At 41.1% G+C, this 23,164-nt stretch overlaps 1 protein-coding gene across 15 annotated transcripts in view; it reads left to right on the top strand.

The window, feature by feature from the left end:
* The window catches only part of VEPH1 (ventricular zone expressed PH domain containing 1), a 232,580-nt gene that overhangs the window by 84,270 nt on the left and 125,146 nt on the right, over positions 1–23,164 (top strand). For all 15 annotated transcript variants that reach the window (XR_009764114.1, XM_061637145.1, XM_061637143.1 and 12 more), the window contains 2 exons: positions 5,995–6,161; positions 14,009–14,218. Coding sequence is in view for 14 of the 15 variants with exons in the window: in XM_061637145.1 (XP_061493129.1) it covers positions 5,995–6,161; positions 14,009–14,218 (377 nt within the window). In the remaining variant the exon portion in view is untranslated. The remainder of the gene's footprint in view (positions 1–5,994; positions 6,162–14,008; positions 14,219–23,164) is intronic.

Raw genomic sequence — 23,164 nt, 5'->3', positions numbered from 1 at the left:
TGTTCTGAGTTTATTAAAATCAGCTTTCCTGAAGTCCAGAGTGCGCATATGGCTACTCTCAGCTTTTGCTTCTGTTAAAATCAAGAATTCAAGTATGGTGTGGTCACTTTCCTCCAGAATTCCCGTAATTGTCACTTCATCCACCAAATCATCTCTATTGGTTAGAGTCAAGTCCAGGATAGCTGATCCTCTGGTTGCTTCCTTCACTTTCTGTAGGAGGAAGTTATCTCCAACACAAGTCAGAAATTTCTTGGAGGGGCCATGTTTGGCAGAATGTGTCTCCCAACAGATATCGGGATAATTGAAGTCCCTCATTACTACTACATCATGCCTCCTCAAAACATTGGCAATTTGCTTGTAAATTTGCAATGTAAATAGTAGCTTCAGAGGGGCTATTTTCTTGGTCAAAAAGACTGAGGTAGGGAAAGAAACTTCCCCTCCCTACTTCCCCTGGCCTCGAGATTACTCTGGATTCCCCAAAGCTGCTATTTACATAGCGAAAGATGTACACTTGAATTGCATTCATTCATGCAATTAATGCTGCATCAAATTTGACCCTGACTCTTCACGCCAAATGCCACCTATTAGCCATATAATATAGTTCCTCTCTCCACTGTTTTTTCAGTCCCAAGCTGGCAGCAAACAGAAGACCTGTTAGTGGATTACCATGCAAGTGGTATAAAGGTCGACTGATGTGTATATAATGCATTAATGATTAATCATTGTAGGATGGATGCTTCCTATTAAGAGGGAACTCCTGAGATCATGGTTTGTTCTTTAGTAAAAATACATGGGTTATATCCAAAATTAGAATAGTCCCATTGAAATTCATGAACCTAAGTCATGTCCATTAATTTCAGTGGGTCTATTCTGAGTACAACTACTGCTGGATACAATCCATTGAGTACAAAATATATGCACCCCATGCCAAATTTGAATTGTGCAAACAGAACAGGATCATGAACATTTCTGATAAAATAAAATAAAGTGAGAAGCAGCTCTCAAAGTAGTCCCCTTCACCTATTATTGGTATAGAGGCTCTATAGGATTACAGCATGGAGAAGCCTCTGCGTGTACAGCCCACTCCCCCTTCAGACTTTTACTCAATGCATGGACATTGGAGGTGGGGAGCAGAGCTGGGCAAGTATGCACCATGCCAGGCATGGAGTCATCAGTGCAACCCTTCAATCATGTGGAGTCCCTTTACATGGATTACATATAAAACAGGCTATTGGCTCCAGAAGATCTAGCAGTTCCCTGTAGCAGTTTAGCCACTTCTGTTATAACATTGAGTTCCTTCCAGCTGTAGTCTCATGTTTTCATAATTCAAGAATATTATATGGGTGACTGCTTTGCCAAAACCTGTATCAATGTCGAACATCTATGCAATTAGTGACAATCATCTTGCCAAAATACACAGGCTGTGAAATTGAAGCCCAGTGGTGGTAGTGTCTTGGGTCAACAACAGGACAAAATTTGGCCATCTGAAAGTACCTTTTATGTAGCACCATCAATAGACAGTTTCCAAAAGATGGACTAGGCAACCAGGAGATGTTTCCTTTTTTTATGTTCATAATTCATTAGCCAAACATTTTCCCTCTGGAATAATGCATTAGCCAACTTTTCCCTCACACCTTTTAATTCACAAGGACTCAGCTGTTTTCCAAGTTTTATATCTGAAGGCACCTCTCTGATTTAAGAATGAACATCTGTTCACATCCTGTGGAAAAAAAGTTATATTGGAAATCCCAGGTTGATGCTCACTTTTCTGTTAGTAGTAGGTATGAAATATATCATTAATTCTCGCACACTATGATGACTTAACAAACATGGGTGAATAATGATAATGTCAGATCTATAGTCCCAGAGAGCCCCTCTGTATTATTCTGGTAGTAAGAAGAAAACTTAGATACCTCATTTAGGTAGCTGAAACAGGAATGGACTGGTTCAAAGAGGACTGATAGGTTAAGGTGTAGAGTTTCTCCATCAAAAAACTAAACTGAAGGAGTGTTTAGTTCCTCTGGCTGGGGGCTCCATCTTACTTCATCAGAAGCATCCTGTGTCTGGTCCAGTCACTGTGTCGGCAGTGGTGGCTGATTCGTTGTGATGTGAAAAAAAAGATGTGATAGCCATCAGACCTGTGAGGCCATCCTTCCCCATCTGCCACTGACTCAAACATTTCTAGACTAAATAGATTGGTGATGTCACACATTTCACTGCGAGGCACCCACCCACAGTGGAAGAGGACGAGGGTGGGGGAGTTACCGTTCATAGTACACGTGTCTTCAAAATGATGCAACATGTACAATTTTGTTTGTAACATCCAAAAACTTCAAAATGATTGTTGTAGGATGTAGTATGTGAAACAGGCATTTGAATCATAGTTAGGAACATAAGAAAAAGCCCTGCTGAATCACACCAGAGGTGCATCAAATCTAGCACTCTGTTTCCAGGAATTTGACAAGCAAGGCATGAAGGTAATGACCCTCTTCCACTATTTGATCCATGGCAATTGGTTTACAGAGGCATATTGCCTCTGAATGTGGATGTACCATTTAGATATCCTTCTCAGTATGTAGTGTTTAATTTGAATAACCTAGTGAATATTGTCCTGTTCTCACCAGGCTCCTTAAAGAGGTGAGAGACTCCCCAGCAGAAATGCAAGTGAGGGCAGCACAAGGGCAGTATCCAGGGTCAGTCTGAAATCAGTCTACCTCAAAACCAAGGGGGTCAGGCAAGAATCAGGGTCTGAGTAGTCTGGGGTCAGAAGCCAAGCAGTCTGTAAGCAACCCAGGTAAGAGGCAAGACAAGAGACAGTTTTGGGATCCACAGGCACTCTTTAGACAGCTGGTGTATTGACATTGTTCTAGCAGCCTCTCAGCCTAGCACTGGGGTTTTTATGCTGGAGCTACTGGACCACATCCCATACTTCAGCAGATTCCTATTGATCATCTGCAGCCAGACGTTTATTCCTGGGAAGTCCAGGCCTGTGTCAGGCACTCCTCCGGATGGGCCGGGTCTCCATCTGGCATTGGAGGCAACACCTCTCCCTTGGGCTCAGTGGCTGTTCAGCCTCAATGTCAGAGACCAAACTTGCTATGGATGCAGAAAGCCTGTCCTGGCCTCATCACAGGATCCTGGCCCCCACCCACAGATGGAGCCTGAGCCAAGGCTGGGTCCAAGACTGGAGCCTCCTGCTCTTCCTCCAATGAGGACTCCTCTGATGAGGACTCCTCTGTCTGGGACCTGACAAATATGCAGTATCAGGTTCCTGTGAACAAGACACAATCTTGAAGAAACACATTATTGAGTTGCTAATCATCATTTCCCCATAAATGAAAATAGCATCCATACTCCTTTCCTAATATAACTTCCTCCCATATTAGAAAAAGGTGAGTATGAAGTTTCTAAACTTACGTCAGCATCAACACTGCCCTGTTGTGGTTTCATGCAGAAAGGGCTGCATATAAGGACAAGACCAATAGCAATGAGGGACAAATTTGTCAGTTGAAACTGCATGCTGGGGTGCAACTGAAAAAAACATTTATTTTTGGAAAGGTGCTCCAGCTTGCCAAATAAATCTACTCACAAGTAGGCACTCCAGCTTGCTGTTTCAAGTGGCAAGCTTAAACCATACTATATTTCCCTTTTCAGACATTGTGAGGAATAATAAGGTAAAGTTAGTATCTGTTTAATGAGAAATTGATGTGTCTCGTGTAGGTCCCAGACATGGAGATTCACACTGCAATCCTATACATTCTCGGAAGTTCCATTGAGTTCAATGAGGCTTACTCCCAAATAAGTAGGTATAGGATTATTGCCTCAATCAGACAGGGATAGCATTCAGAACTGAAAGGAAACTGCCTAAGCTGTTCCCAGTATTTTTCAGGCCATATCCCAGGAAAAACAGATGATGGAGAAAATATACTATCAGAATATTGCATTAACATCTAAAAACAATGCAAGACATTCAAAGGGCACTTCAAGCATCTCTTGTGAAAACTCCTGCTCCTGCTGTGAGGAAGGGCAGGATATAAATCTAATAATAAGTAAAATAAATAAATAAAAACACCTTAGTTTAAAAGGTTTTCAACTAACGGCAGACATAAAGGATTGTATCCAACTAAGGCCTAATCACAGTAAACCTAATCAGAGTAAACCTGTTAACATCACTGGTTATGGCTAACTTAGGTCCACTGATTACAATGAGTCTACTCTGAGTAAGACTTAGTTGGATTCAACCCAAGTTCTGAAGCAAGTGCAAGCATTTAATGGAAGGTAACAAAGGATGGATAGCCAGCCACTTCCCATTCGGTTTTGGAGGACCATAGGTCCATCCTGTTTTTTATAGATTTTTTTTTAAAAGACACAAACAATCTTTTACATTGTGCACATTTTGTATGCATTCTTTTTTTCTAAAATATGAATTTATGTAAATTTTTCAGTCCATCTCTCCCTAAAATACACATTTTTCTATACATTTCCCTGCCCCCTGTAAAATACACATTTTTGTGTGCCTTTTTTAAAAAACCAAAACCTGTACTGCAAAATTTGGAGAAGTGCACTGGGTTCTAATCTGCATTTAGGCATCATCTCTGTTATCTTTTGGTGCCTCCTGAAGACCTCCTGTTCAACAAGCCCTTGAAGTAGAGACTTTATCCCAGTCTGTGTCTGTGTTGGAATTGCTTTTTAAGATGTTTTTAACGTTTTTTTAAAATATGTTTTTAAAGATGTTTTGTTTTAATATATTTTAAAATCTGTTTTTAAGATGCTTTAGAGTGTTTTTAGTGTTTAGTGTTCCTGCTGGGAGGAAGGGCAGGATATAAATTTTAGGAACAACAACAACAACAACAACAATAATAATATTTAAGTCTTGTACCTGTGAATTAGGTCAGTTTGATTTAAAATGTGAACCAAATTAATTTCTCTTTCATCCATAAAGGTAATTCTGATTTTGTTATATGCTGTGATACAGGCTTTAAGGTTTGTTATAATTTTAGTATTGGAGATGTGGAACCATACAAATGGTATTCCAGATGCTGGTTGTTGTGAGGAGAAGGAATGTATTAATAGGGGATGTTTCTACTAAACAGTCTGAAACTTCGCTATCATCCAACTGATGAGTGACCTGGTTGTCTCCCATGTTAAGAGAGTGAGCAAATTTAAATGAAAAAAAGCATAGGAGGCCAGCATGCACTTTTTTTCCTGGAAAGTGAATCCAGAGAGGCTTGCAGTATGTTTAAAAGATTTAGAGAGTGAAACCATGTAATATAGTGATAGGCAGATGTTTTCCATATGTTGTCAGCATGGAACTTCAATCACTCCAGAGCCAGCCTGTACAGCGTTTCATGTTATAGATTTCTCTGTGAAGCCTGGCTTCAAATTAAATTGTGCACGCACATCTTTAAACACACTCTCAAAACTATGTGAGAATATTTTGTCCTTCTTGTTCTCTTTCATTTTCCATACTTGACCAACTCCCTAGTCCCCAGAAATTGCATCCTAACTGGTTGTATTTCAATTTACCTTTATGCTAATGTTACACTTCTAAAAAACCAAATATTGTTTAAAGATTTCTATTTAATTTAGTTTGTTTTTTAAAAAATCCAGCAAAACGGTAGTTAAAATGCATTGGCTTGCCATCCTTTTCATGCTTAAACAGTCCACTCATCGAGTGGTTTAGTGCTCAATTAAATATCCAATTTTTTTGAACATTCAAATAGCTTTGCTTCATACACAAGGCGACGTTGCCTCACTTAGTCACATTTTGCATTAGATAATGTTTTGGTTTCTTGATGCAATATATATTTTTCTTTTGTTGAGCTATGTGTTTTGACACAAACATCAGTTCCCACAAATATTGTTCCCAGAAATCATGGCTAATAAAATCCTTATTCCATTATTACTTTATCTCATCAGTTTGAGAGATATTGCAAAGTGAATGACATGTTGGCAAGATAAATAACGCAGACTCTCTTTTGTTATTCTTAATAGGGAATTCCATGTTGCTACGTGTATTACCTTGTTTGTATGAAAAGCAATCACAGACGATTAACAGCCGTCTAAAAGATCTGGTAAAATTGATGTCTCATCTGGAACAACCTGAACAGCACCACTTATTGCGGCTTTTGCTTATAGTTGCCAAGAAAAAACAGCCAAAGGTAACATTTATTAATTTGTATTTGTCCAGCTTAGTGTATGTGGCTGTTAAGTCAAAGGAGGTGGCATCTGGTGGCTCCAGACAGTGGAGCAGTGGAATCCACTCTGGATTTTAGTCTGAACTTTCAAGGAGCTGTCCAAAGTGCTTCAACTAAAACCAGAGTGGATTCTACTCCCCTGCTGACATGGAACCACCAGCTGCCACCAATCAAAGGCGTCTGTAATTTTGCTACATTTTCAGTACTGTCAGGTTGCCCATGTGATTAGGCTCTCCTCTAGAGGAGTGTGCACAAATATTCTGTTCACTTTTCTAATTTATGTCCTTTCACGTGGTGCCCCTTGAACTCTAAACTTTTATTTAAGCGTTGCTGAGTTAAAAAAAACAGTTTAGAGATTGGGCAGAAAAGGGGGGGGGATGGAAAAATAGCATGAGCATTCTTTGGCAGAATTGCATCATGCTGACCACATTGTGTGAATATGCCCTCACATGGTGAGTGCTGACATTTTCCACATGGGAGCAAACCCTCTCTCTAGTACTTGACTCTGGTGTGGTAAATGCTAGCTTCTTCCAGTAGCTGGTGCTGGATTAACTAATTTGCTGCTTGTAATTATGTGTCCAGCTGTAACACTGATTTTGTATCTGAGACTAAACATAAACAGATGGCCTTGGAGTAGGCAGCGTGAACTTGTGACCCTTTCAAGTGGTGCTGGACTACAATTTCTGGGAGGAATGGCAGGATATACATTTAATTAATAAAAACAAATAAGAAAAACAAACTCCTGCCATCCCTGACCATTGAACATGCTGGCTGGGGATGATGAGGGTTGGACATCTGGAGGGCCGCAGGTTTTCCATTCTTGCCTTAGAAGGGTGTAAATGGGTCTTTTACCTGGTGGCAGAGATGAAGCAACACAACCTCTTCTTGCTTTGAAGCCATACAAGCTCTTGAAGAATTGAAGCAATAAAAGCTCTTTTTCTGCTTTAATAATCTGAGAAAAGTACTTTGAGGAAACAAAGGGACATATATGTGCTGTCAGAGGTTTTTCTAAGTGTGAACTCATCAGGGCCTAGCCCTGGATCCTGTTTTAAATATTAGAGTTCAGTATTATAATACATAAAATAATAATACAGAATATTGTTCCTATGCATGGTGGTATTACCTTGTACCAGTTCACACATGCATATTTCCATTAATTAAGTGATTACTTGAGTTTGTGAGTGAATCATCACAGGCAGGAGCTGGATCACCCAATGTCCTTTTCACGTGTTATTGTCAATGCTTGGTGTGAGGCAGAGCAGGATCCCATATACTATCTCTATTCCCAACCTCCATGTGTCCAGTCAAATATCTGCATAGAGCTTACATGCATTTGATTCTCTCCTCACAATTAGGGTCCCTGCTTTTCCAGGGTTCTTTGTCATTTGGAGAGAGTCTTGTATGCATACTGTCATACACCTGTAGACTCTATGCAGGCATTCATCTGAATGAGCAGATGCTGAGAGCAATGCCAGTAGGCATGATTCTGTTCCCCGCACACACACATACACACACACACACAGGACTTGAATATGTTGTATGAAAATGGCTAATGTACTGAGTATCCAAATAGATACTCTTCAGATTCACTCATAGGAATATAGGAAGCTGCCTTATACTGAATGAGACCATTGGTCCATTTAGCTTAGTGTTGTCTACACTGACTAGCAGCAGCTGTCCATGGTTTCAGGCAAGGGTCCCTTCCAGCTCTACCTGGAGATGCTGGGGATTGAACCTGGGACCTTCTGCATGTGAAACATCCTTCCCATACTAATGGAAAGTGGGGACATTGTGCTGTCTTGCACCTCCCCGTTGCCATCCCAGTTTCCCTCCACGATTTGAACGGATCACCTCTGCTGGAGAGATAACTTCTGAAGTACGAAACATGCTCTGTTCTTTTAAGCTTCCCATGCATTTTAGAACTCTGATTTTCCAGGATTCTAAATCATGGGCAGAGGTACATGAGTAGAGCAGGCTCCTCACTGCAGAGGCTGGAGAGTGATGAGACTCAAGGTGGGGAAGCAGAGCTAGCACATTTATTCCCACTCTTGTCACGTAAGGGATTTAGAATGGCTGGATAGGGCTTGAGAGGAATTAAGGGATGAGCCAGCAGTGAGCCAGAATGCCTACAGTGACCCTCAACATGTTCGAAAATGAGAAGCTTCCTGGATAGAAAGCATGACCCTACTTTCTAATATTAAAAAGGAAGTATTATATAAAAATCGTAAGCTGCTAAGCCGTACAAGCCATATGGTGTCCATGTGTATTTGGGCCAATGCAAATAAAGCTTTCCTTGATAAATATGAAGGGGAGATGACATTTATCCATTGATATTCTGCAATACAATTGCGGAATGGTAAAAGGAATTGCAAGGGTATGGTCCTATCCCTGACCTGCATTCACTAGACAAGGATAAGACTGTTTCCCAATGCCATTTCCACTGGCAGAGCCCAAAGATATGACACTGGGGATTCTCACCGGCATATTATTATGCAGATGCTAGAAGCCACTGGTTTAGCAGAACCATATAAGCAGGCTCTAAATATGTTAAACAGATTAATTGTTGTAAAATATTTGCACTGAACTCTATTTTGCACTGAAGCTATCACACTGGATTTTTTCTGAATTCCCCCTCAATACATATTTTTTAAATTTTACCCTTTTTTATTTATACACATTTAACTAAATGTAGATACAGTTGCATTTTTCAAGCAACCACATATACACATTTATGACAATACTTATTGTATCTTTATGACAACCATCTGCAGCATCTGGTGTTGCACATCCTGCACAGAGCAGGAATTGGACTATATGTACTCCAAGGTCCCTCCCAACTGTATAATTGCAGTTGAGGGGTGAAATAAAACACAGAGATGTCAGCTTGGGTTGAACAAGGGCCACTTTATTTAAATTATAGTAAACAAAACCCAATTTAAAGTGACCTGCAGAGGGAAACCTAGGTGCGGGAACTGTCTATAAGCAAGTAGCTTGCCATACAGCTCTCGGGCGACCAGCCCCTGCTGGGGCAAGCCCATCTGCTTACCCTTTACCCCAGCCACACCCTGCAGGTGAGTAGGGGGGCCTTCCCACATCATCCCCACCCAGGGCCGTATAACCCCTGGGTAGATGAGGATAAGTTGGCCCCAGAAGCAGCCCATATCCTGTCCTCGAGCCGTAAAGCCCTGAGAGACAGGCCTCTGGAACCGCCAATCACCTCCAAAGGTGCCTAAGGGGGCCACCTAGCTGTCCTTACCTATTTCCCTTCCCGCACCTTCCCGCACCAGTGCTGAATCCATTGTCCTGTGAGGCATGACCTGCAAATACTTCAATTAGCCTATAGACCCCGCCCCTTATGCTGCACATCGCGCTGACTCACGGGCGCGACGCGCGACGTTGCCCCATTAACAGACGGGGGCAGCGTCTTCACCCCCACCTGCAATCATGCCCCGCTCGTCAGCTGCGCGGCGAGCGGAGCTTCGTTTCTATGAAAATAAAGACTTTCTATTCATTTAATTCTTACAAGTCAACAAAGTGCAGTAAGTACAGATAGTTGTCACTGCTGTTTGCTGTTTACAAGTTCACTGAAGAGAGTTGGATAAAATTTCAACAAATGTTACCAAATAAACTTTAATTATTTCCAAAACATGATTGGCAAGATTAGCAAAGTTATTGCAAACAATTTTAATGGAGATTTGAACCAATTCGGTGCTTTGGTGGATCAGGAGAAATTTAATGGGGTGTACATAAAAGTATTATACTTATTTATTTATTTTTTATTATTTGATTTATATCCTGCCCTTCCTCCCAGCAGACTGATGTTGTGGTCTTCCAATTTGAGAAGGAAAAGGGCATAAAGGATTACGCTTGTCATAATCAAGTGATCTTCAGATTAAAGCTTCTTAATCCTTACTCTATTCTTATATTTCCATCAGTAAAGATAAATATTTTAAAGGCTTCAGTAGTTTTTAAAGCCAGATTACAGTGAACATTTGCCTGAATATGAATAAGCAAAATATATGAATAACACAACAGAAACATTCCATTTTTCATGTATGGTTCACAGGCAGGACATTTATGAAGTACAGGCGGGCCCCGCTTATATGGCAGGTTCCGTTCCGGATTGCCGCCATAAAGCAGAAATTGCCGTAAAGCAGAACCCGTTGACGATAATGGGGCACGTTGCGCAAAAATGACATCAAAATGGCGCGTGACGGAAAAAAACCGCTGTAAAAGTGGAACAAGCGCCTTAATGCGGGGACTTTCCCTAATTGAAAGCTGCCGCATTAGCGAAGTGCCGTAAGGCAAAGCATTGTAAAGTGGGGCCCTACTGTACAGAGCATTATAACAAGGTTCAAAGATACCTAGTTTATAAAGTATTATTGTAGCAGTCTTTGTAAAAAAACACAACCAGGAATTGAATAGCCACCTTTCAGTACATTCAAGGGTACCTTCTCAAAATATATAGTTCCAGTGGAAATATAACTCCTTCTATAAATGAGACTTTCCAGTCCGATGAGACCCATTTTAGCCTTTGTTTGGAGCCTAGGTTACATGACACCTTTTCAACATAATTCCCATTCTCTTGTTAATGTCTTTTTGCTACATTATAGGAGCTGAGCTGTTTGGGACCTTCTCTGTAAAAATGTCATCTGACATTTCAAAAAGCATTTTAAAACCACCACCACCAAGCAATGTGAAATCTGAAGAAGCAGTAGGTTGTAGTAGATAAGGAGCTGGAGTTGACAGGGGAGAGCTAGATTCACCTCTCTTGTCAGCTATGAAGCTTATTGGAGCCTTACACACCTTACTATCTTTTAGCCTAGCCTACTTCACTGGGCTGTTGTGAAATTAGATGATGTGATTATGATTAGATTTATTACCAATCCTTCACCAGAAGATCCCAGGGCAGGTCACAACAACACTGAGGGCAGCAATAATGCCAGTGTATGCTGCCCTCAGTAACATTGGGGGAAAGTAGGATACAAAATATGATATATAAATGCAAACCTTATTTTATCCACCCCAAAATGTTCAATTAAAACATTGGGTTAATTATTAAAACATTGGGTTACTGGAGAGCAGCAGAGTGATATCACTATGAACAATGATGGCTTGAGCTCTTGGCTTCAGCTTCCACCCAGGAAATGTTTTTTATAAATCACCTACAAATCCAATTTAAAAGTACTGTAAGTTGTCAGTCCCACTTTAAAACTAGCAAAACTACAGGATGAACTAATTATGTAGACTCAGCAAGAGGTCAGTGAATATGGTGTCCAGAATGTCACATGCCCCCATGAGAGGACTCTGAACCTGCTATCAGAGTAAATATCCTGCAGCTAATGCAAGTTTACAAAACCAAACTCACACCGAAGATAGCTAACACATTTCCTTTCCTTAAAAATAATTGGGAACATGGAATGCAGGGGTAATAATTTAGAAACAGCCATGAGGAAGAACAGAGGCTAAACATGAGATGAAGTTTGACATAGACATTCAGAAACTTGGAAAAAGCAAATACTTTTAAGAAAACCTAAATGCAGAATTGCTCAGCAAGTTTTTAATTTGTGATGTCAAGTGTACATGGATGACAGTGACTTAATGCTTATTCTTATTCCAGTTTCACCAGAACTAGGACTGGATATTATTATTATTATTATTATTATTATGGTTTATTTCTATGCCACCTTTTGGCCAAGAGGCACTCAAGGCGGCTCACAAAAAATAAACACAAATATAAAAATGCATATCAATAAAAACAGTACAATTTTTGAAATTTAAATAACAAGATAACATTATTAAAAAACAACAGAAACAACTTTCAGTGAAAATACAATAACAAATCACACTTTCCTAACACTTTAGAAAATGGATAGAGGTTACCAAGTAGGCTCTAGGCTTGAGAGGTCTCCCAGCAAAGAATTTTCATAAGGATTCTTTTCTTTTAAAAAATTGCAAATTGTTGCAGAAATGTAGAGAACTGAAATTAAGACTGGAAAAATGAGGAAGAGAGAGAACCAAAATTGACAGATCTTCTCATCCCTACCCTTGGGTATATATGTAGTACCAATGCGCATCTTGGAGCCACCATTTCAATTTTAGTCCATGCCACTGATGTAGCCTTTGTAGGAAATTAAAGTAGCAGCTTCCCAAACTCAGCCACCTGTGCTAAGGTGGTGTCAGTGTCAAAGAGAGTGCACAATATCGAGTGTTTCTGACTCCCTGTTGTTTAACAATAGCAACAATAAAATTACTTTTTCCAACTAAATTAGGATGCTGAATTGGGGAAAGCTAACCAGGAGTGGATTTTTATGTAGGAAAGACAGTTCAATTCTGGTACTGAAAACAAATTCATGGGCTCAGAAGGTCCTTAGATGCATCGTAGTCTTTAATTCTAACTGTATGTTTTTTGCACCTGGCTCTGGTTGGTAGATCTTAGGATCTTAGTAAAAAACAAAGCAGATCTGACACGTCTGGAATCTGCTGACTCCAGAGAATATTCAAATTGGGATGGGATGCTGGCTGACTTCTTTTGGGAAGACATAACGTGAGTCTGGCCCAATCATCCCACTTCCCTTTTTCTTCCCCTTTCGGCACTGTATATAGATTTACAAATCTGGACACAGTATATAAATGAGCCTAATGTGTATTGCTAACTATTTAGATATTGCATATTTCTGTGGTTTGCTGTCCAAACCACTGGTCTCTTAATCACAAACAGGATTCATGGAGGCATTCAAAATATGCTTCCTATAGTATTCATGTCTTTCATAAAACTCAAACATAAATATTTAGAGTATTGTGCAAAAGGCACATTGAACTGGCTTCAAATGTTCAGATACACTATCACTATTACAACTTCCAATACCTAAGTCATGATTTTTCAGAACTTCTACATACCAAATCATATGTATACATTGTCAGTATAGTTCCATAAAGGCATTTCAATTTTCAATATTTTTATGACATTCCTTGGGCCATGGCCAATGCTGGCCTTTTACTGCAACAGCGGCCTGGTTCACACCATGGTTTATGAAGCTAGGAACAAGCATCAGGACCTAGAACTCTCCTCCTTCCATCTTATTTTTCTGCTTTGTTAACAGACAACCCAGAATTCCCCAGTTCATACATAACAGGGAACTCTGCCGTACTACAAGCCAGGTTCTTTGTGCTGAACCCAATGTACAACAGAAGGAGGGGAGGGTAAAAGAAAGAGTTATTGGCCTTGATGTTTGTTCCCAGCTTCATAAGCCATGATTTATGAAACCTCAAATGATCATCCAAGCTGGGCCGGTGTGTTCTGTTTTAATAGTTGTTACAGTGGCTTAATGCTTATTTCTCATATTGTCAAGGTTTTGAGTCCTAGCCGCTGTATCCTTTCATTGCTGTATATGGACTGACACTGATTGAAACCAGCTGAGAGTCTGGCTCCCTAATTTCATTATTTGCTCTAGGCATCAGACCTAGGATTTTAAGGATTCCTCAGGGACAGTGGGAATTTCTGCCATTCATTCTTTTACTGTATCATCGGAGACCTTAATTCCAACTTCTTTTAAACGAATAAAACTTCATACTAGTCTAAGGGAAGAAACCTGAGAATTTTCTACTTTTCTTAACACTGAAGGATTTCCTTAATTATGAAATGCTAAATCTATGAATATATAACCTCAGGCAGTACTCTACCCATATGTCTTGTGCTGAGCTGAACTTTCATTGACTTCTTTGAGAATTCTCTCTAAAGATAATAACAAGCAGAACATTTTAGCAAAATTGGATTAGCATTTCTGCTTCCTTCCCCCTCTATTTTTTAGGTGCTCAAAGAATGTATTCCCTCTTTAACTGGTCACCTAAGAGACCCCCATCATAATGACATCATCCTAAATATACTGATAGAAATATCAGAATATGAACCAGAGGTATTGACCAATTTGCTTCCAACACTGAAGGAGATTGGGGAGAGTTTCCCAAATCTGATTGGACAAACAGCAAAGATCTACGGAGCTGTTGGACACATTGATGAGGTATGGAAAATATTATGTGCCAAGAATAATTTTACATAAATATATTATTTATAGTATAGTGGCGAGATGGGTGTACCCATCACCAGCTACCAGGAGGCCATGGGAACTGAAAGTAAAGACAATTCGAGTGGCATTTACTTTGAACATCTTTTGAGGAAAGGTCCACTGGCTTTCATAACAATTGGCTGAGATCCTAGCATGCTATGATTTACTTGAAAAGTCTCTGTGGAGGAACAGAGAGTGGGATACATTTTCAGAAGTTTCTGTTGTTTTTATATGCCTTCAAGTCGATTTCAACTTATGGCGACCCTATGAATCAGTGACCTCCAATAGCATCTGTCATGAACCACCCTGGTCAGATCTTGTAAGTTCAGGTCTGTGGCTTCCTTTATGGAATCAGACCATCTCTTGTTTGGTCTTCCTCTTTTTCTACTCCCTTCTGTCAGAAGTTTCTACTGGGATAGAATTCTGGAGTCAAGGGGCACTACCAGACTGTCGCTATTTTAGGATGGGATTTAATCATACTGACAAATTCCGGTTGTGCAATAAAAGGTGATTTGGAGCTCATGTGCAGAAAAGCCACTCCCCCCCAAAAAAAACCAGACTTTTTGTAATGTGATGGGAAAGTGTAGGATACAATTTGCTTGACTCAATGTCATCTAACCTCTCTGTGCACAAAACAGAATAAATGCTCAGCGAATAGCCAATGTCGTGTAAAATTTCCACAAACTTTGTGGAAAAAATCAGGATGAATGCTCAATAAAGAGGCCATCAGGAAGTGACCGTGGAAAGGTAGAAAGAGGCAGAGGGGAAGCCTGAAAAAGATAGAGGCTGCCTTTTGAAGGAGGATCAATGGAATGATGGGCCGGATTATGTACTTTCCCCCATGATGAGCAGGACTTCTCAGGGCTGACAGGAATACACAGAAAGGGAGTGTGGCCTGCGCTCCTGAAGCAAGCAAGGAACAAGCTCTGAGGGGGTTGGGACCCTGGAAATGGCAAGATAGACACAGAGCAACCCACTTGCCATCTACTTACAGAAGGCACAAAAATATCCCTGATGGAGACAGAGAGACCAACCCTATCTCCTTAAATGGGAAAGATTTCATCCCTCCCCCTACTGGTAACCTAGAGAGTTAAAATTGCCATTGTTTGTTTCCATCCTACATCAGTATACTTAAATATACTCATATACTCAATATATGAGTAGCACAGCATTGTTGTGGATAAGAAATCATATTATGGGTTTGTTTCATGCAGTCTGTCTCAGAGCGGATTAAATTAATTTGCCTTCTGACCTTGACAGCAAAATGCCATATTGCACATTCATGTATTGCTCTCTCGAGCATCCTAATGAAGGCACTTCAGGAAGCAGTACTGATGCAGGGCTGGCCTGCATCAAGGAAAGTGTAGAATGTTTATTGCCATACTGTGCTCTTCCTCACATGGGTCATGTCTGAGCCACAAGCAATGTTCTATGTAATGTTCTATCTTTATTGTGAATGCCTGTGACTATCCTCTAACTACATGTAGTGTCTGACTACATTAAAAAAAAACACCTCCAGTTGTTCTTATGGTTTAACTGTTAGACTGTTTAATTTGCTCCAGCACTGCTCAGCCTTTCACTTAAGACAGTTGGAAGGAGATAATATTGTTGCAAATACACGCTCTGTATATGCAACATAATCTCTCTATTGATACTGTGTACAGTTTGATAGCAGAAAGCACTTTTTCAATGGACTGGTATGGTAGATAAAAGGTCTAAACCCACATATATTTTGGGGGTTATACCCCATCTATCTGAGAGGGGACTATAGAAAATAGTTTGGCACTTCAATATTTTCCCAGAGAAAAGGGGGGAGTTTGTATTTTGGCAGGTGGCTGGCAAGAAGTAGTCTTAGAAGGAAGGTCTGCTATCCCTTTGGGGGGCCCAATCCTATTTTAGGAACAGCCCTTCCTGCTTGCTTGCCCATTACCTCCCTACTCAACTTGTACATTTGTCCAAACAAAAGTAGATTTAAAAAAAGAAACAAAATGCATTTGAACAGATAAGCTGTCGATGTGGAAAAGTAGGTAAATGGTAGCAACCATTCTCCTTGCCCATCCCACAAGGTCCCCTAGCAATGATGGTTCGTGATGATGTACTGGCTCTCTGAGGGGGAACTGTGTATGGGAGGGAATGGCAGCCACCAACTGGCAGCCATTGAAACAAGCACTGCATCTGCTGCCACAACCACCGCCTCTACTGTTAGTAAGTTTCCCTCCCCCACTTCCACACACACACACACTCCTAAAAAACCCGATTAAACTCCTTGCAAAGCAAGCTGAAAAAGTATGTGGGGGGAGGGGGTATTTCAGGCCAGCCCTATATAGAAAACATCCTAGGTTGCACTCCTGGTTTACAGCACAAGTGCAAAGTAGGAGCATTGGCAGCTGCCTTATACCAAGTCATGCCAATTGGTCAGTCTAGCTCAGTGACTCTCCAGGGTTTCAGGAAGACGTCTTTCCCAGCCCTACTTAGAGGCACCAGGGATTGAACCTTTTGCATGCAAAGCATGTGATCTACCACTGGGCTGCAGCCCTTTCCCATTGTAGTTGCCAGTTTAGTTACAACAGCAAAGTTATACAGAAAAAATAAACAATTAATTTCTCTGTCAAGTTAGACTTGGGGAAAAACATCTACAAGGGTCCTGGTTCAGGTTCTGCAGGCCATAATCCACCATAATCCTACACTCGGCATCAGTCAAGAACATGGCCCAGCCTCTCAGCTGGTGATTAGCCCCGGGATTGGTAGGATCACCTGAGGCTGAAGCCACAACACACAAGGCTTTGTCACATAATGGCTTTTCATGTAAACTTTACTCAGCCCCACAAAAAACTCACACACTTCTGCTGCACTGTTGGTGTGAGTAATTGCTTGCACAAAGCAGCCTCAGTTGCATACCTGTTTTTAGTCCCAATCCACAGGCCTGTGAGTGCAGTAAGAAGATGGGCACTCAGTAGTACATTTATGGACCTTTTCCATTCCCCCTGTCTGTTGGACAGGTGTCAACAATGAAGCTATCTTGGAATAAATCAGACCAGTGGCCCATACTATGACTGGCAGCAACTCTTCAGATTGAATTTTGCCCCTGTTACGTTATCTGCCATTGAGCTATGGTCCTTCCCTGCCATGCAGATAGCTTCTCACTCTTGCTTTGCCGGGGGGGGGGGCGGGGACAGCATAATACTCTTGCATGCATAATACTCTTGTATGCAAAGCTAATGCCCCAATCCAAGTTGAGAAAAAGGGGGGGAACAGAAGGCACCAAATGAACTGGTAAAAACAGAAGAAACGGAGCCTAGCACATTTGAAATATAGATTGTTCTTCAAGGGCACTCTGAGATAAAACCAACTTGAGTATTTGGCCTCCAACTCTTCTTTTCTCAAGGTAGGTTGAACTACACAGTAGATAAGAGATTTGCAGCTGAAGTTAGGAACTATTAGCTTTTAAACGAGGATACTGAAACAATGTATTCCTAGGAAAGCAAAACAGAAGGTTGCACAGAGGCAAAATACCGAAACAAGCTGCTTAAGGAACTGATACCATTCACATACAGCAAAATCATACCTGTATGTAGACTGACCAGGACAAGAACAAATGTCATATATATTCACTCATAGGCAAAAAACCTTGTGGTTTAAGAACGTACCTATAGCCCACAGATATTTCTATCAAACTTTAAAAAGCAGGGAAATTGGACAGCTATAGTGAATGCACCAGGGGAGCAGGAGACCTGACCTCCTCTCTGAGATGTTGTACTGCCCTACAAATTTGTAAAAATGCAAACACAATTTGGGTTGGGCTTACATAGTCCAATCCATTTCATGTGTAGCTTGGAAGAATTTGGTAACGTGCCTGGAATCCTGGAGAGCCAACGCTAGTCCATGTCATCAGTATTGAGCTAGATGGTACCAAATGGCCTGAGTCAGTATAAGGCAGATTCCTTTGTCCCAAGGGCCACAGTGACTCCGAAATGTATTTATGTATTTTCTTTACATTTATCACTTTATTGTAAAAAACCTCAAAGCGGCTTACAGAAGGAATCAAAACGATAAAATTATTGGCAAAAACAGTTAAAGACAGGTGTTTAAAACATTCAAAATAATAAAACCAACAATGAATTAAAAACAGATAAAAAACATAAAAACTTCAACATGCCTGGGTAGACAAAAATGTTTTTAGGAGGTACCAAAAAGAGAACAATGAAGGCATCTGCATAATGTCAATATGCAGGAAGTTCCAGGATGCAGGAAGGTGCTGCCACACTAAAGGATCGATTTCTTACAAGAGCAGAACAATTACTATGTGGCACCTGTAACCTGGAAAGCACACCTTGAATTTGGCCTGGTAGCAAATCAACAACCAGTGCAGATTTCAGAGCAGAGGTGTTATGTGCTGATAGGGTCTCACTCATGTCAACAATTGTGCCACAGCATTCTGTACGAACTGCAGCCCCTGAGTCCGGTTGTGCTGCATGGGGATTTCTGTGACCTTGGCTGACTGGCTGCCAGGATTTTTTGTTTTGTTTTGGTTAGGAACCCTCACTGGTTGTGGGATGCTGAGTTTTCTGTCTTACTTGTAGGAATCTTGTTGTGGTTGGTATGGTATTACATTTAGGAAATCATCACTGTATTTTTCTTTTTCATTTACTTTTACCTCACTCCCTTACATCCATAGGAGCAACAACAGTGGTTCCATGCACTCAGCTCAACCCCCTTAAACCCACTGATGATGCACCTTGTTGGTTGCTTGACCATTTGTTTCTTGCCCAATAGTGGTAAAAGAGAATTCACATACTGGGAAGTGTTGCTGCAATTGCTGTTGTTCCCAGGCTACTGCCTGTGATGGTAGACCAAACCATGTGTGTTTTCTCTCTGTCAATTATTACTCCCTGGAATTGGGTCAGCTGTCAAAGTGAGTTTATTGCAGCGCATAGGGTCAGCAGAAAGGGTAGAGAATCTTCTTACTCTTACTCATTTCTCAAACCTCTTTCTGAAGTGAAGGGTCAAGTCTGTAAAAAAGGTTGGAGCAGCCATGTTAAAAGGCAGGGGCAGGCCATTCCAGGCAGGAAGTTGCCAAACCTGCTTCGATATGGATATCTTTGCAGAGGATTATTTATTATTATTATTTTATTTAATTTATATACCGCCCTAAGCCAAAAAGGCTCTCTGGGCGGTGTACATAGAGGATAAACAAGAAAATATATGAATAGAACAAATATAAGAAAATCAAAAAGCAAAACAAACAAAGAACAGAAACCAAACAACATCAGAACATACCAGCAATGAAACACTGTTTTAAAATACACTACAAAACAATTTCTTTAAAAAGAATATTTAAAATTTTTAAAATGCCTGGGAGTATAAAAAGGTGTTCACCTGGCGCCGAAAAGATAGCAGCGTTGGCGCCAGGCGTACCTCATCGGGGAGACTATTCCACAATTCGGGGGCCACCACCGAAAAGGCCCTGGATCTAGTCACCGCCCTCCGAGCTTCTCAATGTGATGGCACTCGGAGGAGGGCCTTAGATGTCGAGCGCAGTGTACGGGTAGTTTCGTATTGGGAGAGGCGTTCCACCAGGTATTGCGGTCCCATGCCATGTAGGGCTTTATAGGTCAAAACCAGCACTTTGAATTTAGCCCGGAAACAAATAGGAAGCCAGTGCAGACGGGCCAGAACAGGTGTTATATGAGCGGACCGTCTGGTCCGCGTCAATAGTCTGGCCGCTGCATTCTGGACTAACTGTAGTTTCCGAACTATCTTCAAGGGCAGCCCAACATAGAGCGCATTGCAGTAGTCCAACCTAGAAGTTACCAGAGCGTGAACAACTGAGGCGAGGTCATCACTGTCCAGATAGGGACGTAGCTGGGCTACCAATCGAAGATGGTAGAAAGCGTTCCGTGCCACCGAGGCCACCTGGGCCTCGAGAGACAAGGAAGGATCAAAAAGAACTCCCAAGCTACGAACCTGTTCCTTCAAGGGGAGTGTAACCCCATCAAGAACAGGATGAACATCCTCCATCTGGGCAGTGAAAGCACTCACCAGCAGCGTCTCGGTCTTGTCTGGATTGAGCTTCAGTTTATTAGCCCCCATCCAGTCCATTATCGTGGTCAGGCAACGGTTTAGTACGTTAACTAGGATCCCTAGTCAAGCTTTATCAACAGCATAATCCAAACCATATCTACTGATAAGTAAGTCCTGTTGAGTTCTCTGGGGCTTAGTAAGTGTGTTTAGAATTGCAACCTTCGGGGCATACATCTTTACTCTTGAGTGCTCCCATTTAACATCTCTCCAACACTAGGCTCCTTTCTTCTACAGAAGTCTTCTGATGTCTGGCCTGATCTGAGGGCACTTAAACACTTCTTGCCAGAAGCAAGTAGACTAGAGTAAATGTTCCCTACCCAAGCTCTCTAAGTAGGTGAGAAGGAACAATCTGTCACTTCAGCTGGACCCAGGAACACTATCTTTCAGTTAAGATTTGTATCTTAATTTCTAATCAGAGAAATGTTTTTGTTTGAATTGTATGCTCCAAGCAACTGTGATGCTTAATGTAGCATGCTTAATGACATCACTAGGCCCCACCCCCATGACATTACTAGAGCCCACCCCTGAAATCTTAGGGTTTGGGATACTTCTGTCCTGGCAACCCTAATTACACTATTACTATGTTACATCATGCTTTTAATGAGATTTCAGGTTTTATTCCTGTGGATAAAATATATTACAGTGCAATCCTACCCATGTCTACTAAGGAGCAAGTCCTACTGAATTCAGTGGGGCTTATTCCCCAGTAAGTTGGGCTAGGACTTCAGCCTTAGGACTCATCTACCTGGGAGCATTTCTTCATAGCAAATACAGTGCTTTTACCTTTGTTATAGATTTGCACCATACACAGTTCCTGCTCAATGGTAGCTGCCAATTGCTTTTTCCCATACACACAATCCTGGTAAGGATTAGTCTTGTTGTTTCCTTGTGGCCCACATTTCCACCCCCTATGGTTGCTAGGTGATCAAGCATGCTTAGACTGTTCTACAAGCTGCAATAGGTTCCTTTAAAAACAACAACCCTAAAGTGTGAATATCTGTGTTTTCCCTGCCTATGGACAGTACAATGGAGGAGAGCAGCCAGAAGTTGCTTGTGAGCCCACAGGAAACAAAATGAAAGGAGGAGGAGATAGTGGGCATGGTGAGGGGAATGATTGACACACCCACCTAAAAGCATCAGAGCAAACTGTATGCAACCAATAGAGAAACGGAGTGGAGACTTTTTTCTCCTCTTTTCATATCATCAGCAGATTGGGTTAGTATGGATTTACAAGGGGAAAATTATGTGTTAGCTTCTGTTTGCTGGTAAGGTCATGTGAACCATGCAAAATTAAAGATGTGAGTAGCACCAAACACACGGTAAACCATTGTGTAGATGAGCCCTTAGTCTCTGTATCCCTCACAGTTGTTAACAGAAGTATTCAAAAGTCTGTAGAACTGAGAATCATATACTGTTGAATTACAATAGCCTTGGATAAATCACAGATTTGTAGCTCTGCGACCATGCTTGATTATAGCCAGAAAATGACTGGAATGTAGTAAAAGTAAACATTTTAAGAAATATAAAAACTGCCTGCATTACAGCAACCAGAATATTTTATTTTGAGCTCTGAACTCTCCAGATCTTAACATTAGTTTCATTGGTTTCTTCTCTGCCCACCCCTCCCAAAATCACTAGAAAGGATGGCAACTCCAACAAATTGGCCTTGTCTGTAATATCACGAAGCAAACATTTCTCCAATTTTTGTTGGTTTCTTGCCAACTACCATCAATTAATCTATTGAGTCCCCCCTGCCCCTGCAAGAAAACAGTTTTTCTTGTTTTACAGACAAAACTAAAGGCAGTGTTTTCTTTCCAAGTATTGTTTACTCCAGTGGTTTTCGATATAAGCACAATGTTCCCATGAACTTTGTATGTCTGGTGTGTGCATCTGTGTGTACCAGAATGGGAAGAATGAGTTTTAACAACTGGAAGACTGAAATGTGAAGCATTTTGGTAGGAAGCTATCTCTTTAAAATACATGAAAATCCAGTAATTTCCTCTAATAGCAAAGTGGATGGCACTGTGCCAGACATGAAAAAGGATTATAAATTAAACAGAACACAGACACCCCCTCCCAAATAAAGTTGCACATGACTGTTACCCTCCAGGAGGCACAGAATGTTGAGAGAAGTTGAGTATCAGATACAGGGGACAGGGAAGGAAAACCCGAGGGGGGTGGAAACTGGCCTGCTTGAGCTCCTAATAGTGATGAATATCTGTCAATACTAAATACCCACATACACACACTTCAAGGTGCGATAAGCTTTTAAGTGCTGTGACCCCTTTGAAGCTTAAAGAGTCCTTGGAGGATTAATTAGTTTTGGAGGGAAAGCAGTTCCACCAGTCCTAATTAATAGCACTGAAGGGCTCCTTAAACTGCAGAAGGACAGAGCCACTAACAGCTTAAAATATCCTGGAATGGATTGAATAAGGGTCATTGCCAGGTACAGGAAGCCTATAGTGCTAGGCCGTTGAACTCAAACTTTTCTCTGAACTTCAGCAGTCAGTGCCATTTTCCAATTGTTTATCCACCCCTACTACGATGATTGCTTGCATGCATAACTTCTGCATTTGTAAGGCAGATTATAGTGTTCATCCATACACAAGACTCATGATGAAAACAAGGCAGAAAATCAGCCATTTACCTCGTTCATTCCCTGCCATATCTACTTACCTCAGATTGATTTGACAGGTTGTCAAATGAGTATACTAGCCTTCCTTTATAACGTATCAGAATATGCACATGAAATGATAGCACAGTGCACTACAACACTAAGTCCTTTTCAAAAGCACATTCAGCTAATATGTACGGGGAGAT

The sequence above is a fragment of the Rhineura floridana genome, chromosome 7 (assembly GCF_030035675.1).
Source record: "Rhineura floridana isolate rRhiFlo1 chromosome 7, rRhiFlo1.hap2, whole genome shotgun sequence".
Lineage (NCBI taxonomy): Eukaryota > Metazoa > Chordata > Lepidosauria > Squamata > Rhineuridae > Rhineura > Rhineura floridana.
Note: the sequence above shows the minus strand (reverse complement) of the source record. Positions and strands in the feature narration are given on the sequence as shown.